Raw genomic sequence first — 20345 nt, forward strand, 5'->3', positions numbered from 1 at the left:
TACAACTTAATTTAAATGCTAATTATTTCCAATGCTTCAAGATCATTACATTCATAATAAACCTTTTACAATTGGCACTTTCTAATTTAGTAGCATCCCTTTAATTAACCTAGTTTATTGTCTATTATTGTATCCCATGTATACTTGGCATTTTAACAATAGCTTACTGGGGCTACCAGTGAAATAGAAGACCTTTTACATAAAGGAAATTGACCCTTGTTTTAACATATTATACCAGACAGGTGACAGCATTTGAACTAAATCAGAGGTTCTCATACTCCAGTGTACATAAAAATAAAGTCCCAGCACTGTTAAAAATGCACATTCCTAAGCCTTCCTCTAAAGATTCCAATTTTGTAGATGAAGAAGGGGGCCTAGGAGTTGCCACTTTTTGAAATATATTCTAAAATCTTCTGATGCAGATGAATCATACTTTAAGAAATAGTGAATAAAACAAAGGAAAGTTTCTTGCTATTATTTGCTTACATTACGTAGTGGGTAAGATATTCTTCAGCCTTTTTTTTCTGGGTTTTATAGTCTATTATCAAAATAAAATACAGAATTTACTTGCAGTTATCACCTAACATTCATTTTTTTTTAATATTTATTTATTTTTAGAGAGAGCGAACACAAGCAGGGGAGGAGCAGAGAGAAAGGGAGAGAGAGAGACTCCCAAGCAGGCTCTGTGCTATCAGCCAAGAACTGTGAGATCAAAACCTGAGCTGAAATCAAGAGTCAAATACTTAACCAACTGAGACACCCAGGCACCCCCTAATATTAATTTTTTTTAAAAATAAATGCTTACTATATAATTACATATTTACATTGTATATTTGCACAAATGCTCCATTGGAAAGCCTTTTCCTTAGTAGGGCTCATTACTGAATAATTTCAAAGGCCAATTCGACCTTGGTTATTCTCCAGGTTTTAAATAAAATTTACAAATCTACAAAATAATAACAACATACTATGAGACTTTATCTTACAAAAAATATTTCCTTAGTTGTGGTATATTTATTATCCTTCCATTTCCATGGATAATTACACATCAGAAACACAGATCAAAGCCTGATAATCTGATATATCAACTTTATCATGCCATCAAGATCTTTAAAGTAAGGAATGGCACAGGCTTGGAGATAGGTACTTGATAAACCCAGTATCAAATGATGACCCTACAAAAAACTAATAGTGATTGCTCTAGAGGAAGGGTCAGAAAATTTGGGCTGCAAGGGACACACAGCACATGTTTTTTTTTTAATGTTTATTTACTTTTGAGAGAGACAGAGCCTGAGCAGAGGAGGGACAGAGAGAGAGGAAGACAAAGAATCTGAAGCAGGTTCCTGGTTCTGAGCTGTCAGCAAAGAACCCGACATGGGGCTGGAACCCAGGAGCTGAGCTGTGAGATCATGACCTGAGCTGAAGCAGGAAGCTCAACTGACTGAGGCAACTCAGGGGCCTTTCCCCCTCCCCTTCCCCCCACTCCCCTCCGCTCTCCTCCCCTTCTCTTTTCTTTTCTTTTTCTACATAGTACGTATTTTTGGCTTTGCTGGCATGATCTCTGCAGCAACTTCTCCACTCTACTGTTTTGGTGTGAAAACAGCCATTGGCAATTCATAATCGAGCAGGCATGTCAATGTTCCACTATAACTTAAAAAAAAAAATAGCTAGCAGGCCAAGTTTTACCTAAGGGCTGTAGTTTGCCAATTGACCACTGCCTAGAGTACAAAGGATATAATCAAGAAGTTTCACCAATAACAACATAACAAGCAAGCAGTTTCACACTAACTTCATGAAATATATACACACATTTCCCTTTTCATTAATGTTCTAAATTAATGAAAAACTGGGCAGATGAAAAAAAAAACTGATACAAATTCTTGTGAAGTGAAATTTGTTGAAATAACTATATTTTACATATATGGATATATGGAAGATATACGGAAGTCATGAGATGAAGAAAACTTGATCTAGAGTTAGTATGGGCTTCTGAAATGAGTGTCACTGCTTTTTCTGTGATTTAGGTTTGGTAAACTCTTTGAAAGGTTTTATCAGTTATCTCTTTGCCTTAATTGAGGGTTAGGACAACACCACTGATGCAGCTGAGAATTCATATGTGAACTATTTAAACACATAGTAGATATTCATTAAATAGTATCTATTAGCATAATGATTATTCTTCATTACTGTTATTATTTAAATTATAAGGCAGGAAATTGCCAAATCTTCCTTGGAATCATATTCAAATATTTAACAAGTCTTGCTTGCTAACATTCACAAGTATGGAACTGATTTCCTATTAGAAAAATGCTCATAGGTAAAAGCTCGTAGGTAAAAGAAATTTGGTTTTTAATCCCAAGTCTATATGTTCTTGGACAGTCTCTGGGTCTGAGTTTTCTCAAATTGTAAGTGAAAAGATTGGAATATCTTAGCAAGTTAGTCCATTCTTTTGGTTGTCAAAGGTATGAAATATTCAGCAAATGTTCAAAATGAAACCCAAGATCTGCCCATCTTCTTTCTTTCTCTTTCTTTCTTTCTTTCTTTCTTTCTTTTTCTTTCTTTCTTTCTTTTGAGAGACAGAAACAGTGTGAGTGGAGAGAGGGCAGAGAGAGAGGGAGAGAGAGAATCCCAAGCAGGCTCTGTGCTGCCCGCACTGAGCCCGATGTGGGGCTTGAACTCACAAAACCGCGAGATCACAACCTGAGCTGAAATCGAGAGTCAGACACTTAACCAACTGAACCACCCGGGTGCCCCAAGATCTGCCCATAATCTTACCCTACCCTAAACCTTGATTTTTTCTGTATCTTTTCAGGAAAACCACCCCCACGTGTCCACTTCCTTAACTGCACAAGGCTGAAAACTTAGATTTACCCTTTACAGGTCCTACACACAACCCTTTACTCAATTTGCTCAATTTTCCTTCCTAAAAATTCTGATTTCTTGTATCTGCTTTGTTCTACCTCCATCACCAACTCCAAAGACTAAGCAATCACCACCACTTTCCTGGATTCCAGCATAGCTTTCTAAAGTCTCCCTAAATCCAATCTTGGCTCCCTCCAATCCATTTTTAGAGTGGCATAAGAATGCTCTTTCCAAAATGCAAATTGGATCATGTCACCCTCCTTAAAACCATTGTGACTGGCCCCCCCATTTCTCTTAGAGTGTAAATAAACCCTGCCCACCTTTGCAGCCTTCCTTTGTTGCACTTCCCAAACACCTTCTGTTCCTTTTCACTGCATTTTGGTTGGAATACTCATCTCCACACTCTTTAGGCACCATATCCTACTCATCTGTGGTATCTCATCTCAGTATCACTTCTTCACTAGTTTTCTCTGACCCCAGGTTGTTTTTGTTTGTTTGATCACATCAATCTCTGATGCTTTTCATCAAAGCACCTATTCCTAATGAAATTATACAGCTGTTAGCATATAACACCTTGGTTGACATGGATCTCTTCTAAGGTGGTAAGCTCTATGAAAGCAGAGATGCTGTCTCTCTTTTTTTGCTCACCATTGTATTCCCAGTGCCACACTGAATGAATAGACTAATGAATAAGCAAGTGTCTAGGCCAAAAATTCTCACATTTTCTGATATTCCTATATAATTTAAAGTGACATTCCTCTGAAGCATTTTATTTTTACATTAGTGGCTTCTATAATTCTACCCTGTCCTACAAAAATGACACTAATAAGTCACCACTACACATATAGTTTTGTTTTCTTTTTCCAGTAGTGATAATAAATTAATCTGATCCATTTGTGGTCATTTTCCCTCTTCCCTTGTGGTAAGTAAAACATTTGTTGCATGGGGTGAAGTGCATGGTCTCTGGGGGTCAAATAGGGCTGAGCCTTAATCCTGGGCTCTCTGATTTAGTCACTCTGTGAGCCTGGGCAAACAACTCAATAAAACTAGACTTCTTCTTCTACCTGAAAAATGGGGACAACAATATTCACATCTCAATGTGCTGTTGTGAGGAATAATTGAATTAATATAATAAAGACTACTCAAATAACTCTTATTGTTATTACTACATTACACATAGGTCTATGGCTCAGTAACTTGAACTACATGACTTGACGCAGTCCCTCGTTTTTGAAAGCACTCTGAAGCATACATTTGTATAAAATAATATTAACCAATCTACAACTTTTGTTCAGCTAGTATTTGTTTTGTATTTTCTTAAGCATAGGGATTCTATTCTTTAACTTTAAAGAAAATGCACACGAGAAGAGAGTGATAAGCAGGACAGATTATAATTCCTTGTTAGAATGTAACAGGCCAGATTTTGAGTACAGTGGAAATTCAGGAAAAATGGGAGAACTGGGTAGTCAGGGACACTTTCTGGGCAAGTTGGTCCTTGTTTAAGAAAAATCTCAAGTGCAAAAAGGATTTGAATAGTCATCAAAGGTGAGGACCAAGGCACCTGGGTGTCTCAGTTGGTTGAGCATAGGACTTCAGCCCAGGTCATGATTTCACAGCTCATGATCCCACAGTTCTCCCACATTGGGCTCCCTGATATCAGCACAGAGCCCACTTCGGATCCTCTGCTTCCCTCTCTCTCTGCCCCTCTCCCGCTCAAGCTCTCTCTCTCTCTCAAAAATAAATCAAACATTTAAAGAAAAAAAAGGTGAGGGCTATGATAACCAGCATCTTCTTCTCTGCACCACACGCTTCACTGCACTTCTGACATATGGGATTTCACTTAACCCTCAAAAGAGATGTGGGAGATAATAAAACAGTTCCCCATTCATTTATTCATTCATCAAATATTTCCTGAGAAACCCCTATATACCAGACCTTGTACTGGCTACTGGAAATACACAGAGAAGAAAATAAATAAATGCCTTCTGCATGCACAACTTACATTCTAGTAAGCTTGACAGCAAAAAACCCACAAAAACAAAAATATTGTATACAGTATATAAAAGTTGGAACATGCTATGGAGAAAAGTGAACAGGGAATGAGGAAGGGATTCCTTGGGGAGGGAAAGACATTTTAAATACAGTTCAGGGAGACCCCACTATGTTAGAAAAAATGAGAAGCTAAAATGTGACCTGTTCAAGGTCACACACATAGCAGGTGGCAAAAGCAGGATTCAAACCTAGGTTCACATGACTCCCAGAACTCTGTTTTGCTCTCCAAAGTATACAGAGGAGGGGCACTGGGTTTGCTCAGTTGGTTAAGTGTCCAACTTTGGCCATGGGCATGATCTCATGGTTTGTGAGTTGGAGCCCCACATGAGGCTCTCTGCTGACAGTGTGGAGCCTCCTTAGGATTCTCTCTCTCTCTCTCTCTCTCTCTCTCTCTCTCTCTCTCTCTCCCCCCACTCACTTTCTCTCTCTCTCTCTCTCTCTTAAAATAAATAATAAATGAACTTTAAAAAAATAAAATTGATACAGAGGAATGGGCATTTTTGCTGAGGCAAACATAGACTTGACAGAACCTTCTGTGATGCAAAGAAAACTGAGTGGATATGAAGTACAGGATTCCACTGCAAGGAGGGAAAATCAACTTGGCTGGGAAGAGCACAGCAGGAATGTTTTGTTTTGTTTTGTTTTGTTTTGTTTTGTTTTGTTTTTTGTCTTGTTACTAGCAACAGATTATGTTCTAATAAGGAGAGAAGCAGAATGGGAGGTATTTGGAGGAGAGTCTGAAGTGAGGCAGCTAGGAACCGAGAGACGGAGGAGGGGTAAAAAGTGCTGATCTTGAAAATTGAGAGGTTATGGTCAGAATGGCCAAGAAATAAGATGTGGAGGAGGTATTTTGTAAGAAATAAACTGAAACCAGATGAATCACCGGGCGTGGGGAATGAACGAGAAGAATGAGTCAAGGCAGATGCTAGACATTGGGTCTGGGTGACTGGGGGATGTGGATGCTTTTAACTGAAACACAGAGGCTTGGAGTACGTTAGTGTTCGTTTATTCTGGAATACTTTCAGAGTTCTGCACACACTGCAAGAAAACTGGAGACACCCCAGGACATTGCAGGCCAGAGCTGTAGACACTGCTCAGAATAAACGTTCTACTTGCCTAAATGAGAAGCTCAGGAATCGTCACGGATTGCTCCCTCTTCTTCGCCTCCATCCTCTCTAGTGTGCCATCGAGCTCCAAACCTTCCACCTCCACAAACCTCTCAGATACCCTCCCTTTTCTCTGTGCTCACACAGGCCTGATTTGTGCCATCTTATTTCCCTGGTTGTGTACAATTTACCTCCTCTATCCTCACCTGGAGTTTCACTTTCCAGCAAACCTATTTTCAAGGCACCAATTGTATCATAGAGTAAAAGAAGTTGAAAAGAAGCAAACTATCATTTATGGAACTAACGTCAGTCATTTGTGTAGCCATTCGTTGAACATACACTATTTTATTTGAAGTTTTAAATCCTCATAAGCTTTAAGGAGGCTTTCACTGGCCTCATTTAAAGAGGAAAAGGGATGCCTGGGTGTCTCAATCCGTAAAGCGTCCAACCCTTGGTTTCGGCTCAAGTCATGATCTCACAGTTCGTGATTTCAGGCCCTGTGTCAGGCTCTGTGCTAGCAGCACGGAGCCTTCTTGGGATTCTTTCTCTCTCTCTCTCCCTCTCTCTCTGCCCTTCCCCTGATCGTGCTCTCTCGCTCTCTCTCTCTCTCTCTCTCTCTCTCTCTCAAAATAAATAAATAAACATTAAAAAACTAAAGAGGAAGAACCTGAGGCTCAGGAAGTTTCAGTAAATTGCTTAAAGGCACAAACTGAATAAAAAAAAGAAGCTGGGATTCAACCAGCTTTAATTTACCTGAATTCTGACAGTGGTTCTCAAATCACCTACATTAAAAATAAAAAATAAAAAAGCCCAGCTTATTCTAACCTACAAGGCCATTCAGGACATTCACCCGGTGTTTTTGTATTTCCCACTCTTGTCACTGACACTGGACAATTGGTGCCACTCCAGGATGCCACCTCCTCTCATGTACATGCTGTGTCCAGGCCTACAACTGACTAATAGCTCCATAAATGCCTCTTTTATGAAGCATTTTATATTGCTTCTATGCACTGTGCTTTTTGCCCATCATTCCTTATGCCATCGTTTAGACCTCTCTACAAAGCTTTCTTTTTAAAAAAAAAAAGTGTTTATTTCTTTATTTTGAGAGAAAGAACATGCATGTGTGTGCACATGTGCAAGCGAGGGTTGGAGGGTAGAGAGAGCTAGAGAAAAAATCCCAAGCATCAAGACTCAGGACTTGATCCCATGAACCACAAGATCATAACCTGAGCCGAAATCAAGAGCTGGATGCTTAACTGACTGAGCCACCCAGACCTTTCAAGTTTATGTATCACCTCCCTTTTCTAACTATCCCTAATCCCAAAAGAGATCTCTCGAGTATACACACTGATGTCATTACATTTAACCCTCTATAAAACCCTCTGTGTCTATCTTGTTCCACCCAATTGTGATCTCTTTAAGTACATGGGCTCTAAATTTCTCATGTACTTATTCCCAGCACCAAGCACAGTGCCTGCATTATAACAAGGGTTCAGTAAATGTTTATGCTATGAAGGAAAAGAGGAAGGGAATATTTGATGAAATAACTTATTACTGGCTGCCCCTGAACCAGACTGTAACTCCCACAGGAAATAGATCGTGTTTATCTGAGCCTCCTTGCACCCCCAGTTCTTAGCACAGGACTTCACACCTGTAGACACACTCAGAAGTGGTTGTGCATGAAGGAACAAGTGTTTTTTAGTTACTACAGTTAAAGCATTATTTTCACATGACCTTTTCATAAGTTCATTGTCTAGGTGTATGGGGATGTCTGAAGGGCCATTATGGAACACTCTGAATATGTGCAGTAGGCGGGTTTTGAGCCCAAGGGGATCCACAGTCCAACTTGTTCATCACATGCTTCTCAGATGAGGAAGTGACTAGGGTTCTAGATTTGGTCTTGCAAGGTGTTAATATAGTCACTGGAAGTAAAGGGAAGTTGGCAACAGCCACAGGAAGATAAAGCAGGAAGATTGATGCCAGTGAAGATTCTCTGGACTCATGAGGCTGAAATGCAGTTACATGTGACACTAGTGTTTTGAAATTTTGATGTTTGGTTATTTCTTTTCATAGGATTTATGTAAGGTGTTGGTCTGGTTTTATTTTGTTTTAAATGTTTCAATCTGTTTCAAACTGTGGTGAGTGAAAGCAAGGAAAAGGCTCTGGACCAAGTCTGGGCCCCAGTTTTCCTGAGGCTAAAGGATATCTCTGAGAGAGAGACTGGGGTGGGCCTGAGTCTCCCAGGTACCTGGGGAACCAGAGGGGGTGACATCAGGAAGAGAAGTAGCACAGAGTGTGGGGCAGAGATGAGGTCATACTCACCACTCTAACCACAGGAGGTTCTACAGAAAAGAACTGCTTAAAATGCCTGGCTCACAAAATTGTTAGCTGGAAAGGTTCATACGAGTTTTTGCTTACTGGTTCTACACTAGGGAAAGGAGCTGAAGAAGAGAAGTTAAGCGCGAGAAGCAATTTAAATGTAATCAAAATGGAAATAAAGTGGGTTTTTTTTTCTATTATAATGCGTCAATGCCAAAATATGTTTTGATTTATAGTCTACACATTTTCCCTCTGGGTTAAATGTTATACACTCATAACAGATTAGTTATTTCTAAAGCCGGACTAAAATGTATTTTCCAACAACCAAAACCTATAGTCATATTCCAAGGAGATTTTATAATAGGAGTAGAGATGGCATGCTTATTTCATTAGAAATCACTACATAGTCTCTTTACTACTTGACAAAATCTGGCTTGAGATGGTACTGTTTTGGAAACCACCCATGGACTTCTAGTTACTGAAGGGAACCAATTCATCTCTCAAACAAGGTTTACCTGTTACCAAGTGCTGTGACATGGCAGTTCAAGGAGAAGACTGTGCTGGGACCCTGGGGGCACTTTGGGATGCTCTAGATACTCCGGGATGAAAAGCGGCCTGAGGAAATTTTAAAATATCCAAGCAATCCAATCTTAAAAAGTACCCAAGGAGGACTGAACATTTTAGCCCCATTCCATTTTATATGAAAATATTTTGTTCACCTTTAGGTGCAGAATTTATATATTCTTCATCTCCAAATTTGACTTTAGGCAGGACAAATGAGGGAGGAGGAAGAAATGAATGACTTCAAATGTACATATTATAATTTGACCTACCACATTTAGACAAACCCGGTGATTCACACTGGTATTGTCGTAGATGATTATAGAAGGTTCATTAAAAATGCAATAAAATCCAAATAAAGTTCTACTTACCAGAAATACTGCTATAGATATTCCAACCAGAAAGCCTGCTATCACATCGGACCAATGATTTCGATATTCTGCTACTCTGTTGAGTCCAGTAAGAAAGGCCAAACACATTAAGCCCAAACATAAAACGGGCTTAGCAAGTCTTGTTCCTTTGGCTTTGATTGTGTTGGTGATGTACATCTGAAACATTAAATGAAAAACATAACTTTTCATGAAGGTCTTTTTATGATATACATCTGATATATGTGTATGTACACATATATATTTACAGACATATCTAGGCCTGCATGATCCAAATAATTAACTACAGTTTATGAATTTTTTGAAGGAAGTTTCACAGAAGTAAAACTTAAGAATGGTGATTATTTGGGGTGCTTGGGTGGCTCAGTTGGTTAAGCATCTGACTTCGGCTCAGGTCATACCTTGTAGTTCATGAGTTCAAGCCCCGTGCTGGGCTCTGTGCTGACAGCTCAGAGACTGGAGCCTGCTTCAGATTCTCCCTATCTCTCTCTCTGCCCCTCCCCCACTCATACTCTGTCTCTCTTTCTCTCTTAAAAAAAAAAAAAAAAAAAGGAATGGCCGGGGCACCTGGGTGGCTCAGTCAGTTAAGTATCTGATTTCGGCTCAGGTCATGATCTCATGGTCCATGAGTTCAAGACCCATGTCGGACTCTGTGCTGTCAGTTCAGAGCCTGGAGCCTGCATCGGATTCTGTGTCTCCCTCTCTCTCTCTGCCCCTCCCCCACTCACATTCTGTTTCTCTCTGTCTCTCAAGAAATAAATAAATGTTAAAAAATATTTTTAAAAAAAGGAATGGTGATTATTTCATTTTACTTAACCTGATATTTACTAATGGTCAATTCTTATGTAATATTAATCATCTAGAAACACTCAACACTCATATTCCAAGTGATTTTTTAAAATTTTCAATGTACCTATTAAACTATTAATATTTAATGATTAATGTAACTATTGTTTTATGTGAATTTACATCTTAGATCACTACTGTTAGAAGGGGCAAACTGATGAACAAGTATTTTTAATGCTTACATTTTTGTATGCTGTATTGGGATGATGCATAATTGATAATTCAGAACTTGTGAATGTAGCTATAAAAAATAAAATAAGGTTGATTTTCACTAAATGTCTAGACAGTACGTTGAAGAAGGAATTTAAGGCTCAGTGTAGGGCCAGTGTTTGCTCTTATGTTGTTATTAGAAATTGTGGAATTACTTTGTTTTAATTAAATTTTATCAGCCAGAATTAGGACAAGAAAGGAACTTAATTACAACCGGGGAAATGTCTCCTTAAAACAAACAAAACAATTAATAGATACCTGCGTTTTTGGTGTCTTCACATATGCTAATGAAGAGCATATAGTGCCAACTGACTGCACTAAATGAAATGTCCTCAAGTTCCAAAAGTCACCACACTCAAGAATAATTTTGTCTTTCTTTCATTCTTATTTATTGTATAGCTCAATTGCTGATAATTTAAACTTTGTGTTACTACATAAGCAAAGCTGTTGACTGCACAGGAAGTGTGTCAGTTGATACATCAAGTCATTAGTAAAGTAATTATAAAGGAGGTAGCTTTTACAGTACAATACATTGTTATGTTGTTGATGTCAGTGGGTATCTAACACTGATGATATACTCAGAAAAAATACTTAGAGATGCATTTAATCACTTGCCTATTGTTCTGTGTTGAATAAAAAAAATACACTTGCCTAAGAGATTAAACCAAACATCAGCGCTTAAGTTTTTACTTCACAGCAGCCATTTCAGAATGCTATGAAATCCAGTAATTATCTCCCCCCCTCCACCCCGCCTTTTTTTTTTTTTTTTTCCTGGGCAAAGTTTGCAGCCCTGTTAGCTGCCAGAAGAGGCTGCATGAATATTTAAGCAGCCCATGTGATACAAGGCTTCTATCTATCCAAGTTCTAGCCCTTTGCAGTCGCTCTCAGGTCCCAATATTCGGGGGGGGGGGGGGCAGAGGAGGGTGGGAAGCTGAATTGTTCATCTTGGCCTTGCAACCTTAGGTCTGTATATTCTAAGCCTGTGCTTGGAAGAGCTGAATAATTTCAGTTACGAAAGATAAGTATACATGAGACGGAAACAAGAAGAGACAAGAAACAGAAAATGATACTCTGCCATCTCGAGAGAAGGTATTAAAGAGTTCTGCCCACACAAATAACAAGGCAGGGATATCACACTACTTCAGGTTTCCAGTGATGCATCTAATGGAATAATTCCTTATTTGACTAGTGCACACAAGCAGGGAGTGAAATTTGGGCTGCTCGTGAGATTTTCTTTAACATAGCTATACGGCTGATTAATTATTTCTTACTTTCGCATTTCTTCACATTTGTCAGAACTCTAAACATACCCTATCCTTACTAAGACAAAATAAGGTGGAATGACAATTGATCAGTACTAATATTGCTAATAATCATTGTAGCTTTGATTTAATGAGTGATCCCTGTTCAAGGCAATGTTCTAAGTATTTTATATTAATTATCTTATTAAATTCTTGAAATAGCAATATAAGTCAGATCTCATCATTTCCTTCATGTTATAGACGAAAAAAATTGAATCAAGATAAAGCTTATAATGAAGAAAACACAATCTGACTATTGGGGTGGCACTGTTGAGAACAGAGAATGTAAATGAGAAATAAGGCACCTCTTAGTCTCTCTGTCTTCTTTCTTTACTGATTTCTTGCATGGAGGAAATGGCCAATGGACATAGGCTGAGTATGAGTGAATGCAACAGAGGTGAAGTCAAAGATAGGAGAAAGGAGGCTGCTTTCGTATCATAAGGTGAGGCTACGTCTATACTCTGCTATTAGGGAGAAATAAGAAGTAATGTAGGGGTGCCTGGGTGGCTCAGTTGGTTAAGCGTCTGACTCTTGGGCTCAGGTCATGATCTCACAGTTTGTGGGATAGAGCCCCACATCAGGCTCCATGGTGACAGAGCAGAACCTGCTTGGGATTCTCTGTCCCTCTCTCTCTCTCTCTCTGCCCCCTCCCCCACTCCTGTTCCCTTTCTTCCTCAAAATAAATAAACGTTAAAAAAAAGTAATGTAACTATGGTCTGTATGGAAAATCTACAGAATCTATACAGTTTTGGAAAGCATTTGTCTTCCCCTTCATCCTCAAAGGCCATCTCAGATACTTGTCCAAGTTGTGTACACTTATAGTAATCTATAAGCTTGGGTGATGGCTCTCTGAAGTCTCTTTTGAGTGTTTGCTCTAATTGCTCTAATGACTCAGCATTGGTTATAGGAAGTCCAAAGATATAGTCTAGCCACTACACAAACTCACGAAAAAGCTTCTTTATGAGGAATAGCCTGGGAATTTGGCTCTTCCTCCACAGATTCCCACTTAATGTCCAGACTCAGAACGGAAAAAGATTGCATTTTAAAGGTTATGGGAAAAGGTGACATTTGTTCAAACACATTCAACTTTAAGGTGGATTATAGCATTGCTTTATAATACATAGATTTTTCTGGCACATAATCAGCATGGATGTCACAAAAGAAAAATTAGAGAGTTTTCACTTGTACTCAACAATTCTTTGGTACTTTATGAATGTAAGTGCCTTTTACCCAGTCTAATTGTGTTATTCTTACAGAAAGTCTATTATTCCTAATTTGCAGAAGAGGAAATTATGGCATAAGAATCTATTAAGCAAGTTGGATACAGTACAGAAATTGATTATTTATGCTCTCTTGGTCTTTAATTCACTTATGAAACCATCTAGGTTAACCAGATGTCAACATGTAGCTAAAATAAAACACAAACAGAAGACTATGATTTGAGCAAGATGAAATCCACTCAGTCCTTAAGGGTCAGTGGATGCTCACTACCTTACAGGTGTCCCCATTATCTAAACATTATTAGCAGTCCTTGTTTGTCCATTCCATGAGTATTTATTAGCACAAAGATGCAGAAGCCAAAGCTGATCGTTTGCTCTCTGCTAACAGCCTGATATATATTCTTCTACACCTTTCTCTTTGCCTATACAAATAGATACAATAACTTACACACACATATAGAGGGGTTGTGCTTGTTTGCTTTTGCTAAAATGTAATCATAATGCCCATGTTATTCAGTAATGTGAATTGACTCACTTCGGATAATAAACATCCATCTGTTGGGTAAGTTGAGAAAGTACCATATAATATTAAAATGACTATTATAGGGGCACCTGGATAGCTCAGTGGGTTGAGTGTCCGACTTTTAATTTAGGCTCAGGTCTCATGGATCTCATGGTTTGTAAGAATGAGTCCTGCATTGGGCTCTGCACTGACAGCATGGAGCCTGCTTGGGATTCTCTCGCTCTCTCTCTCTCTCTCTCTCTCTCTCTCTCTCTCTCAAAATAAATAAATAAATAAATTTTTAAAAATGATACTATTATATAAGTAAATAAAAACAGACAAACATTTGTGTTTGTTAAGCACCTACTTCCTATACACCTGAAACTGTTACTTCAAGAGGAGACATCCATGGTGAGATCCAGAAGGATGAGTATGAGAGTTCCCAGTAAAGGGGAAGTGGCGGGGGTTGGGTGGGGGTGGGGGGAGGTGTCCTAGACCCAGGGAACAGCAGTGATACCCCTGCTATGTGCTCTCCAAGAATCTTGTCTGTCCTTTCTCAGAACACTTACCACCATGTATGGTGTTTATTCATTTTAGTTGTTTCCTTCACTAGAGTGAAGATACAGAAGTGAAATCTGGGTTCTGCACTATAAACAGTGTGATAAGTTAGCACTTTGCCTGACACACAGTGAGCACTCAATAAAGCCTTACTGGACTTTCTGAATAAAAGAATGAATAAAATGAAAGTGCAAATGTGCAGGGGAAGGAGAATAGGGTATTTCAATGATAGCATTTTTTACTATCTGAAATCATGTTATCCATTTCTATGTATATATGTTTATCTGTTCCCTCCATTAGAATATTCCATTAGGATGGAACCTACATCCATTCACCATTCTGCCTGATATGTATAGATCACCTTCTACATAGTGGGTATTCAAAATTATTGTATGAATGAATGCATGAATGGCATGCTTGGGGAAAAGTGAATTTCTGAACTCTTATATAGTCTGAAAGTACACATCACTAGCTGAAATTGTCTGGTGCATGTATTTGTTTACTTGCTATTGTCTTTCTCCTTCTTGTCTATTTCATACTGCCTGGAGCCATACCTGGTGCAGGGAGGCACCTATGATAAGAGAAATATAGCTCCCTGAAGGTTCCCACACACTAATCCTATGAAACAGAGGAAGGGAGCCATAAGCTAAGGCATTCCGATAAACCCTATAAGCTGGAAAAATCAAAGAATGAATTCCCCCCTAGAGCCTCCTGAAGGGGTGCAGTTGGGCTGAACCCTTGATTTTATCCCAGTGAGACTCATGTTGGATTGCAGAACAGCAGAACTCTAAGATGATAAATTGGGTTAATTCACTAAGTTTGTGGTAATCTGTCATGATGTCAAAAGAAAACTACTACTTTCAATCAATATCTGCTCAGTGTGTGAATCAAAAAATGTACTGGGATTTGTAAAACTGATCCTGAGGAGGAGAGAAATGTGGCCTAGTGAGTAGCTCATCTGTTTTGCAACCAATAGGACGCGGTTTAATTACTATCTCTGCCACTTACGTAGATAAGCCTTGTTTAAGCCTTGGTCTCCTTATGTACGAAAGGTAAATGCTAGTGAAAGTATCACCACACAGTACTGAAAGGAATAAATGACATCATATAGGTAAAGTTCTTAGCACAGAGCTTGGCCCACAGTGAGTGCCTAGTAACTGTAGGGGTGAAGTCAGGGCAAGGCTGAAGAACACAGGAAGCCCAGGAGCTATCGTGCTGTGTGACGGTGAAGGCCGTGCCTGGTGAATGGGCATAATTGGGTTTTTGGTGTCACTGTGATCAAGCATGTGGAGAACTTGGTTTCTTCTCTTGTTTCTATGCTTCTTGCACTTTTTCCATATGCCATTTTGGCATTTTTCCCTCTCTCCTAAGTTTTCTGTCTAAAGAGAGCCATCATTTCTTTGCAGGTAGTTGCCACCTACTTTATCCTTTGCCTCTTCTTTCTCAGACTAAATGGCCTCAATTCCACCCATCAGTAAGGAAATAACTCTGTGGCCAGACCCCTCAGCAACATGACATTCTTTCTAGTGCTTTTGACATATTCTAGTCCTCCTCCCAAAATGCAGAGTCCAAAATTAAGTCCCCAGTGCACATCCACTCTGATCAGCCTGGAGTGCAACTGTAACTTTTCTGGATTGCATCCTACGGTCTTACTTGTAGATCTATATTTCACAATTAGGTTAGGACTGGATTATCTTCAAACTGATTTCCAGGTTTTGACTATTTTGATTAGTACAATCTAAAAAGGAATTGGTTTTTTTGCTTTTCTTTTTTAACAACAATATACCACTACTGGTCAGAGTGTTTGTGATTTACTAAATCGTTTGTGATTCTATCTTACGGACTGATGCCCTAACAAGCTCCCCTCATTTTGGACTCCCGGGATTACTCAAAAAATCAAACTTCTTAACTGTTTGCAAAATTACATTCTGCCCTGTCAAGACCAGTTTGAACTTTTAGGATGCCATCTATCATATTAGTGCTTTCTCTGAGCTTCTCATTAGCTCCATACAGATCATCGCTAACAAGACAGCATCAAAGGTGGAACTTCATGGCACTCCACCAGAGATTTAGGAGCAAATGTGTACAGGGACATTGAACACCATCTTTTAGGTTCATTTATTAAGCCAGCTGTGCAATGTCCTGAAAGTCTTATTGTTGCATCCATACTTATCCACATTCATAGATTTGCCAAGCAGCAATGTGAAGCTGCCTGACAGGGTATATAACAGAATGGTGATGGGAGGTAATGTGATAATGGAAAGGCCATAGACTTTGCAGCAGACAGATTTGTGTTCACATAATTCAGACCTTTCAGGGCTGCGATAGGGGACTGCAATGAACAGTAGTATATTGAAGCCATAAATTTTATATACAACAATCTAGATTGTATAAAGCATACAGCTACCTTATTTTCCATCACTGACCTAAACTTCATCATGAGCATCCATCCAAGACTGAATAGGAATGAAATAGGGGAGGGAGGAATGTTTAATAAACCCTCAGTTGTTCTCAGCTTCTCACTCTTCCCTTTCCAGCAAAATGGCACTCCAGCTGCAGGACTGTGTGGCCCAAGTGGGGAGGCAACCTCAGAGCAGCCACAGGGCTGTCCTACAGAGTGGCCTCTTCTTCTTTGCTGGTTCCCAATGCCCTATGCATCTCCTACTTGGTCTCCACAGTTTGCTCTAATGACAACTATTGCTAATGTCCTTGGGAGCCCATACTGACTTGTTCCATCGAGGCTCACATGCTATAAAAATCCTCTGTATCTCCAGCACATCTGCTTTCTAGCCCCAGGTGGGTTATCTGTCCTCTCCAGCTATGGTACACAGTACTCTGGTTTCCATAATGCTTATCTTTTCTGCTGCCTGCACTACCTGCTCTAGAGATGCATTGAGAATGAATTCTTCCAGTTTTAAGCCAGAAATGAGGTATAAGCCCAACTATTTTTTTTTTCTTCAACTTTTCTGGAGTTTCTATTATCTGTTATCTATTAACTGTAATCTGTTATCTATTATCTATTCAATTTCCTTCTCAGGCTTTCTAACCTAAGGGCACTCACCCAAATGATCACATCTGCCATTCTGTGCTTTCTCTCCTCCAGTCTTCCCACTTCCTAGGCCCAGAAATGCACCTTCTCCTCACCTAGGTTGACGATAACATCTCTTACATTATATCCTATGTTCTCTCTATTACTGTCTTATAATACTCAGATCTTCAAATTTTGCTTTTGGTATGTAAAGGTAGCTTTGGAATTTAGAAATTCCTTTTCTCTTTTGACAAAGAGAGATTTGATTATTAAAACCAAACAGTGTCTTCCTTTTTGATCGATACTGTCTCATCTCTTTCCCACCTTCCCCCAGATTTACTGAGGTATAATTTGTAAATAAAAATGTATATACTTAGTGTATACAACTTGATGTTTTGATATATGTATGCATTGTTAAGTAATCATCACAATCAAGCTAACTAATATATCCATTATCTCATACAGTTACCATTTTGTATGTATGTGTGCGGTGGGAACATTTAAGATCTACCTGCCCTCTTAATAAATTTTAAGTATACAATACAGTATTGTGAACTATAGTCACATTGCTGAACCTTAAATCTCTGTGTGGTACATACAGTACATATACAATGGAATACTATTCTGCCTGGAAAAAAAAAAAGGAAAAGGACATCATACCATTTGTGACAACATGGATGAACCTGAAGGACATGATGCTAAGTGAAATAAGCCAGGCACAGAAAGACAAATACTGCATGATCTCTCTATGCGGAATTGAAAATAGTCAAACTCACAGAGCAGTGAATAGACTGGTAGTATCCTGGAACTGGGGAAATGGGAGATGGGGAGATGTTGGCCCTTGTCTTATGGTCCATCCTTCTCAAAGGCACTGAAGAATAGATGAGAAATCCTAGAGCCATATTGTTCAATATGGTAGCCACTAGCTACTATAGCAATTGAGCACTTGAAATATGGCTAGTGGAACCAAGGGATTTAATTTTTATTTTTAATTAACTTTAGCTAATTTAAATTTCAAAACTGGCACTTTATTTGATTAGAAAAAAATTTTTAATTTAAAAAAATTATAAATTTCTAATTTTAAATTAGAAAAATTCCATTTTTTTTTTTATTTTTAGAGAAAAAGAGTGCAAGTGGGCGACAGGGCTGAGGAAGAGAGATAGAGAATCTTAAACAGGGCTCCAATCCAACTCAGGGCTCAATCCTATGACTTTGGGATCATGACCTAGGCCAAAATCAAAAGTTGGATGCTTAACCTACTGAGCCACCCAAGCACACCTCTGAAAAATTCCAAATTAAAAAATTTGGAGCAAGCTGGGTATGAGCATCTAGTTTTTACACTGTAAATTTTATGAAATCTAAATTACAGATAAAATATTTCAGATGAAAATTTAGTGTCTGAATAGAGATGTACTGCAAATGTCAAGTATACACTGGATTTTGGAAACTTTGCCAAAAAAGGAAAGCAAAATATCTCATTAATAATTTTTATGTTAATGTTGAAATGGTAGTAAATATGGATACACTCAGTTATACAAAATATATTATAAAATTAATCTCACCTTTTTAAAAACTTCTTAAATGTGATTACTAAAACATTAAAAATCCTATATGTGATTCATTTTGTGTTTGTACTGGATAATCTGTATAATCTATTGGATAATGCTGACCTGAATAAGTGTCATGATTTAAGGGAAATGAAAAATATATCAGTTAATTATAAATAAAAAAAAAGATTGTATGCTTTTCAGCATTTATTTCTATTTTGTTATTTCTATTATTACATTGGTTGGACTTGGGCACTGAACCTAAAACCATTTTTTAGGGCAATGGTGCTTTATCAAACAATAGTTATTTATATTTTTGTATCTGTATTTATCTTGTATACCTATTAATATATTACAGCTTAAGTAGCATAATGTAGTAAAGTGATATTTGGGAATTATTTTGAATTTCAGAGTCACAGTCTATTTTTTTCAGGTTCTAATTATCTTAACAGCTACTTTTTAATGTTTGACCTCATCAAGTTATTCATTTGTTTTGTATTTTACAGATACCCTTTAGGTACTTGAAAGATTCCATAGTAGGGAAAGCTCAACTTTATGAGTTTAATATTCTAGATTAAAATGTCAATCTACCTTTGATTATTTCTGTGACTTTAGACAGATACTTAACTTCCCTGAGTCTTATTTTTATATCCTTTGTAAAATGAAAATGACAATAACAGTTTGTAGGATTTAGCACAGAAACTGCACAAAGAATATAAGTTTTGGCACCATGAAGATTTTTGTTTATTTTGTGGCTCGAATATACCTAAAGGATTAAAAAGATATTATTTAGATTAAAACTATATATTTGCTGGGAGAACAAATTCAATTACCTCCCATATGGGCATGGGGGTAAAGGTCCTCAACCATATTGTCATTGAAAAATGAAGGGCAGTCACCCATTTCCTTACAATATACTTAGTGGGTACCTAACAAAAGATTACATAATCACGAACACAGAATTGATCATGTAGTTGATGCCCTTGAATGGGCAACAGTAGGGAGTTACAAATGTGGTGTAAGTAACAACACCCTCAGTGTTCAGGACCAGCTGGTATGTGCAGTTAAGATCAGAATATGCTCAGTGACTCAGCTGCCCCCAGCACAATGGCCAATTGATGGTTTGGTTGTAAATAGCAGCCCCTTCATCACTGACACATTTACCTTATCCCTGAAGTGCAGCCGTGGCTGATTTTACATGGAGACCATTTCTGTGATCCCCTGATAAATATATGGTATGCGTGGCACTTCATCTATCAGCTAGAAAAATAAAAAACACTTTTACCTGACATTTTCTATGTCATCTATAAAATTAAGAACTGTACATATTCACCATTTAACATTTGTTTTCCATAGACCACATTAAAAGTAAGATGGTATTTAAATAAAGATGTGGGGGGGGGGGGCCTGGGTGCCTCAATTGGTTAAGCATCTGACTTCAGCTCAGGTTATGATCTCACGGTTCATGGGTTCAAGCCCCGCGTTGGGCTCTGTGCATAGAGCTCAGAGCCTGGAGCCTGCTTTGGAGTCTGTGTCTCCATCTCTCTCTTCCACTCCCCCACTTACTCTCTGTCTCTCTCAAAAGTAAATAAACATTAAAAAAAAATTAAATAAAGATAGGCTGCCATCTTGTTTCTGAGGAAATAAGGAAAAGAAAGCTATGCCATGTGTGAGGAGTTACATGCAAGAAAAAGATATTTGATTCCTATGATTTGAAGAACTCTGGCATTTGTAAGATTTAAAGTTTGCTGGCTAATAAGTAAGGAACTAAAATTAATACGTAAAAGACTGATCTGGAGATCTTTAAATACTACAAAAGTGTGCATTTGACTGCTAGATGAATT

The 20345-nt window shown here is 38.3% G+C and overlaps 1 protein-coding gene across 2 annotated transcripts in view; it reads right to left on the reverse strand.

Moving 5' to 3' along the window:
- PLPPR5 (phospholipid phosphatase related 5) overlaps positions 1-20345 on the reverse strand; it is a 126238-nt gene that overhangs the window by 32164 nt on the left and 73729 nt on the right. For both annotated transcript variants that reach the window (XM_040471069.1, XM_040471068.1), the window contains exon 4: positions 9272-9448. In XM_040471069.1, the coding sequence (XP_040327003.1) occupies positions 9272-9448 (177 nt within the window). The remainder of the gene's footprint in view (positions 1-9271; positions 9449-20345) is intronic.

Source organism: Herpailurus yagouaroundi, unplaced genomic scaffold (genome assembly GCF_014898765.1).
Source record: "Herpailurus yagouaroundi ecotype Mexico unplaced genomic scaffold, PumYag 77, whole genome shotgun sequence".
Taxonomy (NCBI): Eukaryota; Metazoa; Chordata; class Mammalia; order Carnivora; family Felidae; genus Herpailurus; species Herpailurus yagouaroundi.